At 44.1% G+C, this 15950-nt stretch overlaps 1 protein-coding gene across 1 annotated transcript in view; it reads right to left on the bottom strand.

Moving 5' to 3' along the window:
- Positions 1-15455, bottom strand: part of HS6ST3 (heparan sulfate 6-O-sulfotransferase 3) — a 454012-nt gene extending 438557 nt beyond the window's left edge. The window contains exon 1 of the mRNA XM_074983110.1: positions 14935-15455. Coding sequence (XP_074839211.1) covers positions 14935-15455 — 521 coding nt within the window. The remainder of the gene's footprint in view (positions 1-14934) is intronic.
- Between the last annotated feature and the right edge of the window lie 495 nt (positions 15456-15950).

The raw sequence follows: 15950 nt of genomic DNA, 5'->3' as shown, positions 1-15950 counted from the left end.
CCTATATAATAGTAGATAATCCTGCAAATCCACCAAGTCTAATGTCAATAGTACAAATTTTAAATCAGTGTAAGAAAATCCAGTTGACTTTGTTATGAAGGGTCTTTCAAGTGAATACAGCAAGAGTGTTGCTTTGATTTATATTCTACTCCTTCATCTTTTTGCAAGTGAGAGCACTTATTTGACAAAAGTACCAAACTGACACCAGTGAGGAATAAAAAGGTTTCAGTGTACTCAGTTGAATTCTTCCCACAGAGCAAGCTGCAAACTTTAATAAATTAAGGTTTTATGACTGAATTTTGATTAAAAAGCAGTTTTAAAAATACTTGTTATTTTCTCAGCCCCTGCAAGATGGTTGTTATAGGTTTTTAAACAGTCTTTAACATCGCAAGAATGAAGGGAAATCTTATAAACTGTGGAAAACCCTTGTCCACAATCTGATAGCTCCTAATTATCAAAGCTGCCGTGCTCTGCTGTAGGTCCAAAGAAAGGGTTCCATTTTAAATCACTGAGACCTAAACCACTGAGGGCTTTGAAGATTAAGGACAAGTCCTTGTGGGGAAGGAAGGTGAAAGGGTCCATTAACTACTATCATTTTACCTTTCTGACTGCATAATTATCAGATTAATTTAATGTAGATTCCATTAGCAGTTCATGGCTTGTTTATGAAAGTTCAGTGCCAACTGTAACACAAATCTGAGAAAAATGGATAGATTAATGGAACAGAACTAATGAATGATTCCAGAGCAATAGGTCTAGAACACAAAACTCCACAGGCAGTAAAGTTCAAGTAATGTATAAAATTATGTTGACTTAATTGTTTTGAATAGTTTATATAAAAAGATGGGGAAACTCTGCCTTCTAAGTAAATATACTTCTGTGTAATGATCACAAGCTTAAAAATTGTATTTGTTTGGTTACATGGTGCATAATTATTGATAATATTACAAACTTACACACAAAGGAGAACGTGTATTGATACTGACTTAACAAATGCCCTCACTTGTACCTTCTTCCATCCACCAACATACAGGTGGTGGAATTGGTGATGGACCGACCTCCACAGTATCTTACCAAGACTGCCTAGATACTCTCCACATTCTGCATCACTTAGGATTCCTCTGTCCTCTCAAGGCAAAGTTGACCCATGCACTGATTTATAACAGATTCCTCACTACCTAAGAGTCCTACTTTGCCAGACAGATTTGCATATTAGAATAATGTCTAAAGATGATAAACCTAAATGGCTAGGATGCATCTCTTGTGCCAGCTCCTTGATTAACACAGAACATGGTATCCAGAAAGCTTCTGGCAACAGTGGTTATTGATGGGAAAACATCTAAAAATGGAGCTCTCAATCCCTGATCTGTTCACATCTTTGTACTATTACCACCATTTCTATTACAGGTGTAATTTTTTTTACTGGAATAGTTATATTGGTATATGCTTGCATAACCCCAACTCCTTTCCTTCCTGAGTTACTCAGGAGCAGGTAACGCTCACCTGCGCACCCAGGTGCCTCATCAAAAGTAAAGGAGATCCTGAGTATCCCAGAGGTGAAGTTGGATAGGTGTCAATCCTCTATCCACAAGTGAAAATAAGGGTTCCACAAGAAAACTCTTCTGCAGCTCCCTGCCCTGCTGCCACTGAAACAGTAAAACTAAATTTAATTGGTTTAACAGCTGGCAGGAGTGTGTGAAATGAACTGAAGTTACATCCATTATTTCATTGGCGGCAGAGCTGAGCGCCACAGAGAGCCCCTTACTCACCTCACTACCCGAGCAGCCACACCCTTCTGGTCGGCATGGCTCAGTTCACCAGCCACCAGTGGAACAGGAACACCTCTGCACCAGCCTTCCTTCTGATAGGTGCACATGGCCGCCTGAGAGAACCTCCCCAGCCAGCATCATGGAGAGGTTAGTCTTGGGGGCCTGTTTGGGGCTGAGGCAGGTGAATCTTGAGGATGCAGGGGTGGGTTTGGGGCTGAGAGAGGTTAAGCCTGGGGATGAGGAAGCAGGTTTGTGGGATGGGGGATAAAGCTTGGGAATGGGGGACAGATGTGGGGGCTGAGAGTGGTAAAGCTTGGGAATGGATTTCCACAAAATTCTTTCATGTTTAAAAGGGTTCCATGGCCAAATAAAATAGGTAAACACTGCTCTATCCTCTGTAGCTGCAGAAATTACTCTTGGCCTTGCCTCCACCTGGCTGGACCCTGTACACACTCAGTGGTATACCTGGGGAGTCTCCAGAAATAAGCCTGAGCTGACCTCGGCCAGAGGTCTAATTCAAAAGTATTTTTCCTTTACTGCCCAGGATGGAATCCACCAAAGGCTATGCCTGCATTTCCTGGAAGTGGAAGCATCCCCTCCCCAAGGTAACGTGGAAGTTGCAGTCTCTGGCTACATCTACACTACCAGATAAATTTGATCTGATTAAATTTGATTTTGTAACACTGGATTTTATAAATTCAATTTTGAGTGTCCTCACTCCCCCACAAAGTCGAGTTAGTGCTGCCACACAGAACGGCCAAACATCAACCATTGCACGACTGCACTGTGGGAACCTATCCTATCCCACAGTTCCCTCAGCCCCACATTCTGCACCCTCCCCCCGAGCCCTGCTGCACCCCCACTGTCAGCAGCTCTCACCCTGCTGCCTGGTTCCTGGGTCCCCAGAGCCTGGGGGACCCAGGAGACTGACCAGCACTGCTACACCTGGCTTGCAGGAGCCAAGCACAGCAGGGAGCCAGGCGCAGCAGCGCCAGTCAGTTTCCTGGTTCCCATGAGCGGTGGGGAATGAGGAACCAGGTGCAGCAGCGCCAGTCAGCCTCTGGAGGCTAATGAATTCGATTCAAAGACATGGCGCTTCCACACTAGCCTTCACTCAAACTTCTAAATTCGAACTTGACATGACACCCACCTGGTTGCAATGAAGCTATGACAGCGATACTAGCGCTAACTCAACCGAGCTACAGTAAACCCTTGAGAAGCATGATTTCAATTTATGATTAACTCACATTCATGTGAGTTAAGTGCAAGTCAAAACTAACCACCCCGCCAGCTCCAGCCCCTGGCTCCCTCAGCTGGGAGACCCCAGTGGGCACACAGCTGCTTGCTCAGCGGTTTCTCCCAGCTGGGAGAAACTGCGTCGTAAGAAGATGTGTGCCCCGCAGCTGGGAGAAGCCATGGACTGCATGGCTGCCCCCTCCGGCCTCCCACACACCTCCCCCTGCTGGGGAAGCCAGCAGCTAGAGCTAGTGGCCACACTGCTTCTCCCACCCAGGGGAAGCTGGCGGCTGGAACAGAGGTGGAGCGCTGCTGCTCCCCAGCTTCCCCCAGCTGGGGGGGAGCAGCAGAACTCTGAAGAGGCTCCAGCTGCCTGCTCCCCCAGGCAGGGGAATTCCAGGGATCTCCCCGCCCCCCAATTTACACAACCTCCACGTAAATCGAGGGAATACTGTAGTGGTATTTACAGTGAAGACAGCCACTTGGTACAACTGAGCTAATCGCCTTAAATTTGAATTTAGCTGGTAGCGCAGATGCAGCCTCCCCGGCAGGACTGCCGCACTCAGGACCTTCCCAACTGGAGCACTCACAGTTAAATTCAAAGACCCTCTAGTAGAAGATGCCTATGTTTGTATCTCTGATTTTCCTTTATATACAGGAGTAAGCTATATCACAATCCCTTTTATACATGGGGGAGCTGTAATGATTTAACTTTATTGGTAAAGTGGAAGATATACAATTTGCATAGACAAAGCCTCAGACTTACTGCAGAGGAAGGTGACTGCTTTCCAAAATGAGTGGGCTAACACAGGGTTTTGTCATCTGGCTTGATTAAATTGGTGATTTCAGCAGATCAGACAGATGATGCCCAACTATAGTTGTGGCAGCCTACAATGGACCATCAGTTTTGTTCAAAAGGGTTTGAGGTATTGTTCATCCTACTGTTTGTTCAGTGTGAGAAAGCTGAAGGCCGCTGTTTAACCCTATTCTATTTACATTAGAACTTTATTCCCTACATGTCTATAAAAATTTACAAATGTTTAAGAGCTTTGTAAGTATATTTAATGCTATATGTTTATAAATACTAAGAATCATGTGCATGCATTTGTACACATTTATACACAATAATGTAGAGATATTTCTGTATAAGGGCATTACTGCTGGCATTATAGATCTCCTGCATTCAACTTATTTGTAAATCCATGTCCTTAAGTAGCCTGGCCCAGGGGGATCCAGTGGATATAATGTACTTACATTTCCAGGAAGCCTTTGATATGATATCTCACCAAAGGCTATTAAGTAAGCAGCCATGGGATAAGAGGAAAGGTCCTGTCATGGACTGCTAACTGATCAAAAGAAAGAAAATAAAGCATAGGAATAAATGGTCAGTTTTCAGAATGGAGATGGGTAACTAGTGGTGTCCCACAGGGGACAGTAGTGGGACCTATCCTATTCAACATAAACGATCTGGAGAAAGGGGTAAAGACTTAGGTCCAAAGCAGACTCTAAAGCACTTCAAAAGGATTTCACAAAACTGGGTGACTGGGCAACAAAATGGTAGATTAATTTTAATGTTGATAAAAGCAAATTAATGCATATTGGAAAACATAACCCTCAATATGCATACAAAATGATTGGAAATAAATTAGCTATTATTACTCAGAGAAATCTTGGAGTCATTGCACATAATTCTCTGAAATAATCCACGCAACATGCTGCAGCAGTCACAAAAGCAAATAGAATGTTAGGAATCATTAAAAAGGGATAGAGAATATCTTATTTCCTTTATATAAACCCATGGTATGCCCACATCTTGAATACTGTGTGAGGAAGTGGTCACTTCATCTCAAAAAAACGGTATCTTGTTATTGGAAAAAGTTCAGAAAAGGGTAACAAAAATGATTACAGGTTTGGAACACCTGCCATGAGAGAAGAGATTAAAAGACAAACTTACCAGTTTAGAAAACAGAAATCTATAATATCACAACTGGCATGGAGAGAGTAAATAAGGAAAAAATGCTTACTAGTTTGTTTAGCACAAGAACTAGGGTTCACCAAATGAAATTAATAGACAGCAGATTTAAAACAAACAAAAGAAGGATGTCTTCGCACAATGCAGAGTCAACTTGTGGAACTCCCTGCCAGAGGATGTTGTGAAGAACAGGCCTTTATCAGGATTCAGAAAGGAATCATGGAATGCTAAGACTGGAAGACGCTTTGAGAGGTCATTGTGTCCAGCCCCCTGCCCTCATGGCAGGACCAAGTACTGTCTAGACCACCCCTGATAAACACTTATCTAACCTGTTCTTAAATATCTCCAGAGATGGAGATTCCACAACCTCCCTAGGCAATTTATTCCAGCGTTTGACCACTCTGACAGTTAGGAACTTTTTCCTAATGTCCCACCTAAACCGCCCTTGCTGCAGTTTATGCCCATTGCTTCTTGTTCTATCCTCAGAGGCCAAGAAGAACAAGTTTTCTCCCTCCTCCTTACGACACCCTTTTAGATACCTGAAAACCGCTATCATGTCCCTCCTCAATCTTCTATTTTCCAAACTAAACAAGCCCAATTCTTTCAGCCTTTCTTCATAAGTCATGTTCTCTAGACCTTTGATCATTCTTGTTGCTCTTTTCTGGACTCTTTCCAATTTCTCCACATCTTCCTTGAAACGTGGCACCCAAAACTGGACACAATGCTCCAACTGAAGCCTAACCAGCGCAGAGTAGAGCAAAAGAATGACTTCTCATGTCTTGTTAACAACACACCTATTAATGCATCCCACAATCATGTTTGCTTTTTTTGCAACAGCATCACACTCTTGACTCATATTTAATTTGTGGTCCACTATAACCCTGTAGCCAGACAAATGTCTCCCCCTTACAAGCCAGCTTGCTGCCCCTCCTGAGGTGCCCCACAAGCACACAGGGCACGGAACAGCTGCTGACGGCACAGTCTTTGATGTCTCCCACAGAGGCCCAGATGTGCTAGCTCATCGTGACCCTGAGAAACAGAAAGTACAGATAAAAGGGCTAACAGGCCAACTGTCAATAGGAGGGCCTCAGGAAATTACCCTGGCTGGCATTAATGGAGTGATGCACCCACACAGCCATCCCAGAAGAGAAATCTCCACCCTTGTAAAAGAATGTCCTGTACTCCCAAATTCTTTATCTCCTGTCTTACAAGTTCAAATTAAGTAAGAATTGCCCTTGTAAAAACTGGTGTCACAAAAGACAGACCAGTACGATCTGACACCATAGATAAGAAAGAGAATACATGACTCAAGGGATATAAAGATGGGCCCAGCAGCACTCTGATTCTGAGCGCATCTTCACCAACTACCTGCTCGTCGGGTCAGGTGATTGCCTCCTGAGGTCCACAAATGGGGATGCCCAACCTCGTATTCGTCTTTCCGTAGAATTGAGTGACCGATCCTGGCTTGGCTACGCTGGTATCGAGAGACGCAAGGAGGGTAAGATGTACCCACATTAAGGTCTCCTTTTGGTGTACACAGTTAAAGAATTAGAGCTCTATAGATTGATATCGTTGTAGTAAGATGTCATTGTATTGGATTGTAACATAACCTGTTAACACCTGTACTCTGCTAGCATATAAGAAGCAGACAATAGCCTTTTGTAACCGCACGCTTATAACTGTAGCTTAATAAACTTGTAACTAGTTAAGATCTAAGCCTGACTGCTGTTACTCTTTGCCACTGCAACACAGCCGGCACAATCAAAAGAACTTTAACCGTTTGGTTACCACAACCTGGCCATAGGTGAGAGTGCTAAGAGCCTAGCGTAGAGTCGTGCCACCTCCACGGGGCAGACTCCTGGGGCACCGGTCAGCCAATCCTGGCTGCCCGCTGTGACGGAACAGTGCGTCCTAGCAGTTGAAGTCTTGGGTGTGGAAAGGCTCTTAGTGGTACCATTGGGGCACCCGTCAGCCAATTTTGGCTGCCCGCTGTGAAGGAACTCCCTGCTCTAGCAGTAAAAGACTCGGGTGTTTAGGACCCTGGGGCATCCGTCAGCCTGGCCCAGGCTGCCCGCTGCGAAGGAGCCCTGAGCTCTAGCAGTTAAAGACTCGGATGGTAACAAGGGCATAGTTGGTACCTCACCGCACATTACCCGGCCACCAGCTAACAAACCCCTAGATAAATTCATGCATAAATGCAAGACCTAGATAAATTCATGCATGTGTCAAAGTACGTATTTGCCCAAAAAAGTTTATGCTCCAGTAAATCTGTCAGTCTAGAAAGGTGCCACAGGACTTCTCATTGTTTTTTGATGACTACCTATTCTAGGATGCCTCTGGGACACCTGGCATTGGCCACTGTTGGGAAGCTGGGCTAATGGACCTTTTGTGCAACCCAATATGGATATTATTATGTTCTTATTCATAAAGTTAACTTTTAATTATCCCGAAAAAAGTTCTAGAGAGATTTCAAGACAAAGGGTTAGAATGCAGAAATTTAAATCAATTATGCAAATCCCTTATTACAAAGCTCCAATCTTGTTTAAATCAGTTTTCAAACATATTTGAAAAAAACGTGCTACTACAATTTTAGATTAAAATTTAAAGTTAATTGTAAACATTGTTTTTAAACATGCTGCTATTAATTTGGCATCTTATTTAAGCTTCATAAAAGTGCTACAGGCAAATAAAATACCATAAATTAAGAACTTGACCACGTAATCAAAGAAGTGGGCATTTCAATAGGTCTACTCATGCATTACAAGCTAAACATGCGTAGGTGTTTTAGTGATGGCTAAAACCGTATTCACGGAAGCTGAAAATATTCTTTTTGTGAAGAAAAGAGTTTTCAGTGGCATAAAATCTAACACCAAAATAAATGTTCAGTTTTTACAATGAGATCAGAATTCCAATAAATTAAACATAATTTAATTATTTGCATTTTGACAAAGTTTTCAAGAATAGAAGTCCCAACTTAATCTTTTGAAAATCTGGTTTACAGCAGTAAGTGACTTACGTGAATTTTAAAAGGCAATCCCTGATGAAGATGAAAATTTGAGTTATAACTGGCTGCATAACAGTAACTTATATTCCCCATACATTTTTGGGATGTAGGAAACGCTTGGTTAAGAACTCTTCATACCTTTTTGAAGAGTATGTTAATGATGCAGATTAAAAACACAGAAAACTAAAAAATTCAGTTAAGGTATTGCTTCACATCTGTTTTGGTCCCTCCAGAGACCATCAAGGTTTAGTTACTAGATGTACTTGTAAAATCAATATGTTACTTGTACAAGTCACTGATACTATATTCAAATCCTTTTCTTCAAAATCACTTCTAAAAGATAAATATATTCAAAATGTGTATTAGAGCGTTCAAATAAAATGCCATTTGAAATGTTTGTAAATATTAATGTAAAACTTTATTGCAAATAATGGCTAATATAAATAAACATGATAAATGGTTCTAAGTTCTAAATATCTGATTCTTTCAATATACAACCATCGGAAGAGCTGAGCTGTCAGATTATGCTTACTCCATGATGTTAACAACAGAGCAAAATACACTATCTTTTTCTTTAAACCAAGGATATATTCAGATATATCTCAAGGGATCAAACATTTTGGTAACATTCACAACAAGGGTTCTCTCATCATCTTCCTGATATCAACTTGAGTACAATGCTTGGCTAGATATCTAGCCAAAGGTTTTCTCTGAGCTGAAATTGAAAACTGATTGAGAAGTTCCTGTAATAATCAAATTTATCCAATATAGTACAAAATAGAAATTTGAACTCTAATTCCTCATATAAATTCAGGCCCTTAAGGTGTTATGTATAATATCTAATATAGTCTCAGGGGGTAGCCATGTTAGTCTGTAGCTTCACAAATAACAAGCAGTCCTGCATCACCTTAGGCTACAGCCACACATCCAAGTTATTTCTAGATAACAGAACGGCTAACAACACGGCTGCCTGGGGAACACAAAGCCCTGTATATTGACAAAAGGACCCTGGAGCATTTACATGGCTGTTTTGCCAACAGAACACTGTTGAGAGAGGCATTATACCTGAACTTGGAGAGGCTTAATGCTGCCAGTGGATGTGCTGGGTTTTGCTGACAAACTGTTGACAAAAGCCCAGTTTTGCTGTGAAAAGTCTCTTGTGTAGATGTAGCCCTTGTGTGTAGCAGCCCTTTTCCAAAATATTTATTCCAGAATAGCTATTCCATAATAGCTTATTTCAAACTAGGGCTGCTGTTTAGACATAGCCTTAGAAACTAACAAATGTATCAGGTTACTAGTTAAGACAGCTCTTACCCACACAAGCTCATGACCTAAAATATTTGCTAGTCTCTGAGGTCTACAGGACTGCTTGTTATTTATGAATATCTAATATACTTCACTTTGTTCCAAGATATGACCTTCATAACCTTCATTCTTACTTTAGGTAAAAATTCCATTTATATAATTACATTTTCATCACTACTTCCAATATTCAGTTTAAGTTTCTTAGTGTATATTCCTAGACAGGTGGTTAGGGCTTGATCCTACCTTCGTTGGGAGCGAAAGATGGTCATGGAAGAGTGCAGTCAGCACTTTTCAGAAACAGGCTTTTGCTAAGGGCCTTTGCAAACTGAGTGTCAAGTAAGTAGAGTAATACATGGAGGCTACGTCTACACTAGTGCCTTCCTTTCAGAAGGTGCATGGTAATGAGAGAGTTGGGAAGATGCCAGAGGTGCTGCCATGAATATGCTGCACCTCATTAGCATAATGGTGGCCACTCACGAATCAAAAACACTGATTTTGAATCATGCCACCTGTGTCAACCAGGGTCTTCCAAAAGGAACCCCCGGACATTGAAAACCCCCTTCTCCCTAAAACCAAATAGGAAGAAAGGATTTTCAAAGTCCAAGGGGTCCTTTTGAAAGGCCCCATCTACAAGGGTGGTGCACAATTTGAAAGTGCTTCGAATCACGTGCGGCTGCCATTGTGCTAATGAAGCACTGCATAGTCATGACGGCATCTCATTAGTATCTCCCAACTCACTCATTACCATGCCCCTTCTGAAAGGAAGGGGCTAGTGTATACGTAGCCAGATAGACTGATAGTTGGCCCCTTCCAACCTTAAGCTATTAAAATTTGCTACCACTCTCTCTTGACCTGACACAAGATAGAATACAATAAAGACAACAAGACAGTGACTAGTTTCATCCATTGATTACTTCAGATAAAAATTTGAGTAAGAGCAATAATATTACTGAATGTCCAAATGATTTCCCAAAGACAGATGTTATATTTCTGTGCACAGTTCTTCTTGCATTTGCTTATTTGCTCTTTTAAATGACTATTAGCAGTCCACTGCACAACTGCTATGCTTTTTCTTCCAACTGTTTTCTAACATCTCCCTTTTAAAGTTGATTTATCAATAATCTACTTTAATACACTTTAATCTCCCATGTACAATCTTTAATCCTACCACTCAATTTTACCTCCTCTAAAACACTAACTTTAAACCTCTGCTTATTAAATACTGTACTATTTATATACATAAATTAAAGGAGGATTCTATCACAAGATAACATTTATCACACAATTTTCATTGCAATAATTTCTCCCCTCCTTAATTATCTATTTTACAAAGATTAAAATGCTGACTGAATACTTAATGAAGCTTCAAATTTAATGCTAAGCAATTCCGATAATCCCCAAAGATATTAAAGTTATAGCTCCTTTACTTATGTACAGGATAAGATTTTACACCACATAATACCTTTATAAATTTATGCACTGCATAACACACTTGTACAAAATGTTCTATAAATCACACCAAAGCCGTGGAAACAAATGTCTTTACTATTACTCACATTTCACACAGTTCCACTGAGTTAACAGCTAAATGTTGAGAATTAAATTCGTTATTTGACTTCCATGGGACTACTCCCATGAATAAAGATAAGCACGTGTAACGCCAACAGATGCAGGTTGCCGGCACCAGGGATACACTCTGCGAGCATAGGGTCTAAAACCCTGCACTCTACCACGAGCTAAAGGCCAGCTGGCTCTCAGCCAAGGCTGTAGAGCAGAGACTTTATTCACCCCAGATGAGGGCTCAGTGCCCCTGGGTACTACATACATGTAAGTGTTTTCAGATGCGGACTTACTGTACGTATACGGGGACCACATTACATACCCTGTCTTCATCTTCCCCCTCATATCTCTTTCCTTCTTATGCACAAAATAAAAACTAATATTTTGGAACAACATGAAGTTATATTTAAACATTAAGATTATGTCTACACTAGAAGCATCTGTCAACAGTAACCTCAGTCCAAGTGTGTACATTTTTAATATACAAGGCAACACCTTCTCCCTTTTTCCCCTGTCTATCCTTCCTTAGCAAGCTGTACCCTTCCATACCAGCATTCTAATCCATTCTCTTCTGAGGGGGACAGAGGCACCCATGATGCCAACAATGTCATAGTTGTATTTATTTATTAGCACTTCCAGTTCTTCCTGCCTATTACCCATACTTCTTGCATATGTATATAGGCATCTAAGATAATGATTTGATCTTGCCTCCCAGTTTTGCCCTGACCCTCCTTCTCCTCTGCCATTATAGCCCTTACTCCCTCCCATTTCTGACCCATCTCCCAGATCTCCATCTTCTCTACTTACCTGTGGGCTTTGCTTCCCTGCCCCTGTTGAACCTAGTTTAAAGCCCACCTTATTAGCTTAGCCAGTCTGTGTCCAAATAGGGTCTTCCCTCTCCTCGAAAAGCAAACGCCATCTCTGCCTAGCAGTCCTTCCTGGAATAGCATCCCATGGTCAAGAAAGCCAAAGCTCTCCTGGCAACACCATTTACACAGCCAGGCATTCACCTCCAGGATGCACCTGTCTCTGCCTGGACCCCTACCTTTGAAAGGGAGGATTGAAGAGAATACCACTGGCACCCCAAACTCCTTCACCTGTACTCCCAGAGCCCTGTAGTCACTCTTGATCCTCTCAGTGTCACACCGCACAGTATCGTTAGTGCCCACATGGATGAGTAGCATAGGGTCAGAGGGCTGGATAATCCTCGACAACACTTCTGTAACATCTCGGATACGGGCCCCCAGCAGGCAGCATACCTCCCAAGATGAAATGTCAGGGCGACATATGGGTGCCTCTGTCCCCCTCGGAAGAGAATCGCCGACCACCACCACTCTACATTTCCTCCTCACAGTGGTGGCAGCTGACGTCTCTGCCTTGGGGGTAGTAGACTTCTCCTCGGCTGTAATGGGAGATTGCTTGTCTCCTGTATCAAGTACAGCATAGCGGTTTCCTAGGACCATGGTGGGAGGGTTGGGAGCAGGGGTGGAGCACTTCCTGTTGCCAGAAGTAATAAGCTGCCAGTGTCCACCCTGAGCCATCTCCTCCTCCACCAGTGGTGGGTCATCAGTCCTGGGTACTGGGACGGCTACCTCAGCTGTCTCCACATGAATACTGTCCAGGAATTGTTCATGAATTCAGATACTCCTCAACCTAGCCACCTCCCCCTGCAGCTCTCCCACCTGCTGCCTGACAAATTCCACCAGCAGGCACCTTTCACATTGGATGCTCCCCCCAGCCTGGATATCAGTAAGTGGGAAATGGGAAATACATCACAGGTGTTTAAAGATTACTTTTAAAAGTTAACTGAAGGCTTTTTTTTTTAAATGTTTATTGAAAAACATTGTAAAAACACTTTAAATAACCACATACTTGCAATATCTTCCATTTTATTATTGACAACCCGAGATCTTCTTCCTCTTGCAAGACCTGACAAACACATAGCTCAAGAGAGAGTTATGAAATCTGTAGCCATCCTAAGCGTATGCTAATTAGGTATTTCAGAAACTTGTTTGGCAAAGTGCAATGATTCTTGTGATCCTGATTTTGTTGAGTCTAAGTGGACTGTCACAGACAGCTCTTATGCTCTTCTTCTCTCACATAATGCAAAACACAGAACGAAGAAAAAGTTTAAGGGCCTCTTTACACATCAAAATTTACCAGGGTAGTTATTATGAGTAATTATTCCAGAATTGTTATTTCAGTATTACCCTGAGAGGACACTCTAGCATGGAATAGTACTGACACCCTCACTCTCTCTCTGTCATTTAGCTATTTTGGTAAATTTCCAAGTGTAGACAAGCCCTAGAAGAAAAAAGTAGCAACAAAGATATGTAAAGAGAGAGAGAGAGAGAGAGAGAGAGAGAGAGAGAGAGAGAGAGAGAGAGAGAGAGAGAGAGAGAGTGTGTGTGTGTGTGTGTGTGTGTGTGTGAGGGAGAGAGAGAGAGAGAGAGAGAGAGAACACAATAAGTATAGAAGTAAAGCAATCTATTAAGGCCAGAAATTTGTCAGTAAATTAACGTCGCCAGATTTAACAAGTATTATAAGTCCCCTGAACAGGAAAAAACAAGCAGAGGAGGAGAGCATCAACAATTGTGGCCTTCTTCTGAAATGTGAACCAATTTGTAATTTTTAATTAAAGCCCTGAGGAAGAGCTGTTCAAATGCTGCCAGACAGCAGAGTTTATTTATAATTAAACTATATTTGCTGTCCTGTGAAAGGAGCTGAAATTAGACCAGTGGGTGAAAGTGACATACAGGATTTAATCTCAGAAACCTCTAGCCATTGTGGCTTTTGCATGCTCTCAGGCTCTTAAGACAAACAACAGCATCCCACTACCAATCACTTGAACTGACTGGAAACCTACAGTTGCAATACATTTCAGAAAAATTCTGAATTTACAATCTTCTTGCAACTACAATTAACGAAACTCTGAAAAATATGCCAGGAAGCACAAGGCATCATAAATATAAACATTTGCACACATAGATAAACATATCCAGTGCTATATTTCTGGTGACACGTGAGCCATCTGCCTGTACATTACTTTTGTTTGTTTGTAAACTTGTAGGTTTCTTTACCTCATTCTCTTTCACATAAAAAAGAATGTGAATAATTGAATAAATTGATCTAAACTTTTATGAAAAATCCTTTAGATGCCGAGTCTCTGAAAAGCTTATGTCTCAGAAATTCAGATAACCCATGCCAGAAGATATATGTTATCATGACCAGGAAAAATAGAGGCCCACCCTTCTAACAAAGAGCATGGAAATCCAACAGGAAAGTCATTACCAGCACTCCAGAAAAGAGAATTAATCTGGGCCTAAATATAGGTTCGGACTACAATGAAGTTTTACAAAACACTTACATGTTTATACATCAGTACTGTATATTTCACTAACAGCCACAAAGAGAAAGTTACTGTTCTAGAGGACTTAAAAGTTTAAGAGACACAATTTGCGATCGTAACACTCTATAGTTAATGTGGATGAAGCCAGTCTTTGGATTCAAATATTCTATTGTGCAATCGAAAGATAGCTTGTTCATAAAAGCAAGCAGACGAAACTAATTAGTGAAATGCAAGGCATACATGAAATAATGCAAGTTAGCTTTTAGAGCCCATTTTTAATCAAAAGTGTGTCAACAACATTGATTGGGTCCCTGGATCAATGAGACTGACTTCCAACCTAACAACACCCTCTTAAGGAGTCTGATTTATTGCAAGGTGTCCTGCTCTGATCACACAGAGCTAGCCAGCGAGCCCCAGGGTACGAGGACAGGACTGAATCTGGGCTGCAGAATGAGCCTGGCCCAGACAGACAAATGTCTAACTAGCAACAGAGCTCTGCAGCGAGTCTCCACGGTATCAAGGGGATGAGTGCCACATCCCCTTGCAGGTCAGTGGCGCCGCAACAGCACAAGGGGGCGGAATGTCACTCTCCATGCCGCCAGAGCCGCCCTCCCCAGGACCATCCTCCAAGGGCCCGCGCGTCCCCGGCGCTTTGCAAGCCGCAGCGCCCGATGCCGCAGCCTTTCCCCGACGGATGGCGGCACCGCAGCCCTCCCGCTCCAGCGGGGCGGGCACTAACCTGAGGGTGTGGTTGCCGGGGCAGCCCCTGCGCTCCATGGCGGCGGGCACGCAGCTGGTGAGCTCGGTCCAGTCGGCGTGCAGCCCGCAGCTCCAGCCGGTGGAGAAGCGGGAGAAGAGCCAAGTGTCCTTGTCCCCGCCGGGCCGGTGGCAGGTGCACTTCTTCTGCCCGGCGCGGCAGTGGCAGGGCTGCTCCAGGCGGATGTTGCGCACCAGGTGGCGCCCGAAAGTGGTGCCGCCGGTTTTCTGGATGTGCAGGAAGACGATCACGTCGCGGCCCCGCATGTCGAACTGCACCCGGCGGCACAGCTCGGCCCGCGCGAACGGGAACTTGGTCACCTGCCGCGGCAGCGCCGCCGCCGCCGCCGCCCCCTCCTCCGGCGGCCGCTGGGCTGGCCGGGCCGGGGCGCGCCGCGGGCAGGCGGTGCTGGGGCAGGACCGGGACACGTACTGGTACATGATGAGCACGAAGAGCAGGGTCAGCAGCAGCGGCAGGAGCCACTTGTGGAGCCGCTCGTCCATGGTGCGAGCTCCGGGCGCGGGCTCAGGCGGGGGGCAGGCGCCTGTCCCAGCAGCCGCGGCTCGGCTCTGGCAGGGCGGCCGCTCCCGCCGGCTGCCTCCCCCGCCCAGGCACTGGCATGGTCGCTGCGGGGTCGCGCCTCGGGCGCCCCGACCCAGCGCCAGCAGCAGCTGGGCGCGACGGTGCCCGAGCTTCGCAGCCCGAAGTGGCCGCGCGCGCGCTGCCAGGGCACGAGGCTCCAGCAAGACGCTTGAGCGGCTGACAGGCTGCCTCACGCCTAGACTCCTTCGGCAGCGAGCTAACCCGAGCTGGCGGGGGCGGGGCGCGGGGCGGGCAAGCCAATCCCTGCCAGGCGGGCCCAGCAACAGCCAATGGTAGAGGCCAGCGCGCCGGCACATCGACCAATGGGAGAGAGCAGCCAAAAAGAGGGCGTTCCCTGGCCCTGCAGGTAGCAGAAGGAGACCAATAGCTTTTGCGAGGGGCTGCTGCAACAGCCA

The sequence above is a fragment of the Carettochelys insculpta genome, chromosome 1, assembly GCF_033958435.1.
Source record: "Carettochelys insculpta isolate YL-2023 chromosome 1, ASM3395843v1, whole genome shotgun sequence".
Taxonomy (NCBI): domain Eukaryota; kingdom Metazoa; phylum Chordata; order Testudines; family Carettochelyidae; genus Carettochelys; species Carettochelys insculpta.
This window is presented reverse-complemented; position numbering and strand designations above follow the sequence as displayed.